The sequence below is a fragment of the Ceratina calcarata genome, unplaced genomic scaffold (genome assembly GCF_001652005.2).
Source record: "Ceratina calcarata isolate Rehan_Ccalc_2016 unplaced genomic scaffold, ASM165200v1 scaffold1008, whole genome shotgun sequence".
Classification (NCBI taxonomy): Eukaryota; Metazoa; Arthropoda; class Insecta; order Hymenoptera; family Apidae; genus Ceratina; species Ceratina calcarata.
In genome coordinates, this window is record NW_017130950.1 from 1 (window position 1) to 3,575 (window position 3,575).

The following is a 3,575-nucleotide window of genomic DNA, read 5'->3' on the forward strand; positions in this document are numbered from 1 at the left end:
ACAAAGTTCTAACTCGCTGGTACATTTACAACACCAAGGAGGCTTTGATTTCTCCAATCGGTGTTTCGTTTCACCCCCAAAAATTGACGTCCGAGGTAACAATTTTTTAGGGAAGTCCGCCAGATCTTGTCGAACTCTTCGAAGTATTACAAGTCTTTTCAATTGTTAGCAATCAGTTAGTTACCGAGTTTTGAAATTCCTTACTGTGGCTCAAGTCGTCTCATCATTAGTGTTAATATTGTTAACACCAGTTTGTTTTCAACGATTAAGAACATATGTATTTTTGATTATTGGTAATTGCCAAAAATTGTTAAGCAACTAATATATTTGACTTCCACTTATCACTGACGCGATTTTTATGATAGAACTTCATCTACGTGGCTTGCAATCATGGATGCCCCGTCTTGTTCTAAACGGCCAAGCAAGAATGCAGTGACTTATTTCAAAAGTGCATGGAAAGAAGAATTTCTTTTCATTGCGGACGGTGATCTTGTGAAGTGTTTGGTGTGCCACAAACAATTAAATCAAGTGAAAAGGTACAATGTGGAGAGACATTATACCGTGTATCACGAAATCGAATATATGTCGTATACACCTGAGCAGAGACGAGAAAAAATAGAAGCTCTAAAAGCTCAAATGTCAAGTAATGATGATGAAGCTGACGACGAACTTTCTATAATGGACGAAAATGTGCTGGAAGTGAGCTACAAAATAGCTTACGAAATTGGAAGGACGACTCTCCCGTTCACAGTTGGGGAAATTATAAAAAACAGCATGGCGATAGCTGCACACCACCTGTTCCCCAGCGAAATAAAGAAAGTAGAAGCCATCAGCTTATCGAGGTCCACAATTTCCCGTCGTATACGGGAAATTGCAGAAAACATGATGGAGCAATTGAGTGAATGTTCGAAGAAGTTTGTGGCGTATTCTTTAGCTCTCGATGAAAGCACCGATATTTCAGGCACACCAAAATTGTCCATTTTTATTCGCGGGGTGGACATTCATATGAATATTGTTGAAGAATTGTTAGACTTCTGCGATATGAAAGGAACGAAAGGAGAAGACATCATGGCATGCGTGGAACAATCAATTAACGACCACGATTTAGACTGGCACAATTTGGTGTCAGTAGCAACTGATGGAGCACCATCAATGATAGGGAGAAATATAGGTTTCGTAGGTCGACTGAGGCAAAAATTACAAAATTTACCAATTCCTCACAATATCATTGCGGTGCATTGTATAGTGCATAAAGAAAATTTATCCGCGAAAACGATTAAGTTTGAGTCTGTAATGACCGTTGTAGTGCAAACTATTAACTACATTCGTAATCACGGGTTGAAACGAGTCCAGTTTAAAACATTCCTGCAGGAATTAGATTCCGAATATGGTGAGCTGCCATATTTTACTGAAGTACGGTGGCTTAGTAGAGGAAAAGCTTTAGATAGATTTTTTAAACTTAGGGATGAAATAAAAAATTTTATGCAAACGGCAGGGAAACCGATTCCTCAATTAGAAGATAATAATTGGTTAGAAAACTTGGCGTTTCTTTCGGACCTCATTGACCACTTAAACATATTAAATGTCAGGCTACAAGGCAAAAAGAAGACAATAATTGATTTATTTGATGCTATACGGGCTTTCAAGATGAAGTTAGATCTTTGGGAAAAAGATTTACAATCTGGGAATACAACCCATTTTCCGAAATTACAATCAGTATGTACTGCTAGTACTTACGAACATTATCCGACCGTACTTCGTGAGCTTTACGACGAATTTACAGACAGATTTCGCGATATTTTAACGATGGAAAATGATTTTGACTTAATATCTTCTCCATTTTCAGTTAATTACGAGAACGTATCCCCACATTTGCGAACGGAGTTAATAGATTTAAGATGCGACAGAGTTCTAAAATTTCAATACGAGAAAAATTTGCACAATTTAATAGATTTTTACAAGGTTTTACCACGAGATCAATATCCGCAATTACATACAACTGCCGCAAAAATTTTATGTATGTTCGGCTCAACTTATACCTGTGAACAATTATTTTCTATAATGAAAAGGACAAAATCTGTTATTAGAAATTCATTAAGTAGTTACCATACTAAATGTGCATTAATAGTTCATTCATGCGAAACGTTTGTTCCAAACATAAAACAATTAGTACAACGGAAAAAATCGAAGGACAGCACACATGTATAAATTATATTGTATTTTTGCGAATAATGTGAATTTTACCCATGTGAAAAATTTGTAAATAATTGATTGATTGATTTGAAAATAATTTGTACTTCATATGCGCGTCACATATGTAATCTTCTCGTTCGGCGACAACGAAACAGTAGTAGTAAGTCTGTAAAGTAGTAGTAGTAATAAGTGTGCCGAAGTTGCCCGCGAGGGTTTCGAGCAGTGCCCGCCGAACTGTTTATGCCCGCGGTAACGAGACAGCCTGCCCGTACGGGCAAACCCTGAGCAGCTCTGGTCTAGGCTGACGAGAATCCCCACGAGTCGTGAACGCAGCAGTGAACGCGGTGTACAGGAGCAGAGGGAAAATTACATATTATGTCATCTTCGATTATCCGCATTTGATTAAACGCCTAGTGGCGCAATTTAGAAGCCACAGCAATATTTATGTTAGTAACGAGAATATAATTTCATTCGACGATATATGTGAAACTTGGAACTACGACAATACAATGAATTCTTCAAGATTGTTCCACACATATTAAGAATTTATTTATACCCGAACTCGTTTCAGTCGATGAATGTAAAGCATGCGGGAAGAAATTGGCTACGGCTAGAGAAGTCGCTGGATACGATCCATTGGGTATAACGAAGACCATGGACAAATACCGTATAATACAATAATTCATTAAGAAAATGGAGTAATAATTGATTATTGTAATTATTATTACATGAAAGGCCACAAGAAGAGACCTTTGTCCGTAGAGGATATGGATATACAATGGCTCACCAAAGTATTCGAACCCTTAAATTACAACTTTTAATGAATAAAATAAGGTGTACTAAACTAATTAAATCAGTTTGGTATCTATAGTAAGAGGAACGTCTGAAGATTACATCAGTAAAACTTGAAAATGATTCAACGACGTAGACAGAAGTTATTATATATTTGTTATAAAGTGCCCGTAAATCAGGATTATTGGAAGATATCCACTTCCAACACGATAACGATCCTAAGCATACTGCTGTAATTGTGAAAGAATGGATCATATATAACACACCCCATGCCCCATATGTTAATTACTCTACCACAAAGTCTAAACATAAATGAAAATGTATGGGTTAAAATCGGCAAAAGATTAAATAAATATGAAATAACTTCGAAACAGGTATTGAAACAAAAAATTATAGAAGCATGGAATTCCATGGAGTATATTTTTACAAAATCATTGGTTTATAGTATGGAACGTCGACTGAAGCATACCATTACTGCTAAAGGTGGTCCAATAAACTATTAATATTAAACAATGTAATAATATATGTAGCGTTCGAATACTTTCGTGAGCAACTGTATACAACGCGTAATGTGAATTTACGGAACGGTC

General features: G+C 36.5%; 1 protein-coding gene across 1 annotated transcript; it reads left to right on the top strand.

The window, feature by feature from the left end:
* The first annotated feature begins 390 nt into the window (after window positions 1-390).
* Window positions 391-3,014, top strand: LOC108632052 (general transcription factor II-I repeat domain-containing protein 2-like). The gene is made up of 3 exons (XM_018036352.1): window positions 391-2,017; window positions 2,765-2,860; window positions 2,929-3,014. The coding sequence occupies exons 1-3, from the start codon at window positions 391-393 to the stop codon at window positions 3,012-3,014; spliced, it is 1,809 nt and encodes a 602-aa protein (XP_017891841.1).
* Window positions 3,015-3,575: the final 561 nt, after the last annotated feature.

What these genes read in the sequence shown, in the direction of transcription:
- LOC108632052 (XM_018036352.1), top strand. Translation starts at nt 391, where the DNA reads ATGGATGCCCCGTCTTGTTCTAAACGGCCAAGCAAGAATGCAGTGACT. An exon ending in AACTGCCGCAAAAATTTTAT is followed by an intron (nt 2,018 to 2,764) that starts GTATGTTCGGCT and finishes AACTCGTTTCAG; the next exon opens with TCGATGAATGTAAAGCATGC. An exon ending in GAAGACCATGGACAAATACC is followed by an intron (nt 2,861 to 2,928) that starts GTATAATACAAT and finishes ATTACATGAAAG; the next exon opens with GCCACAAGAAGAGACCTTTG.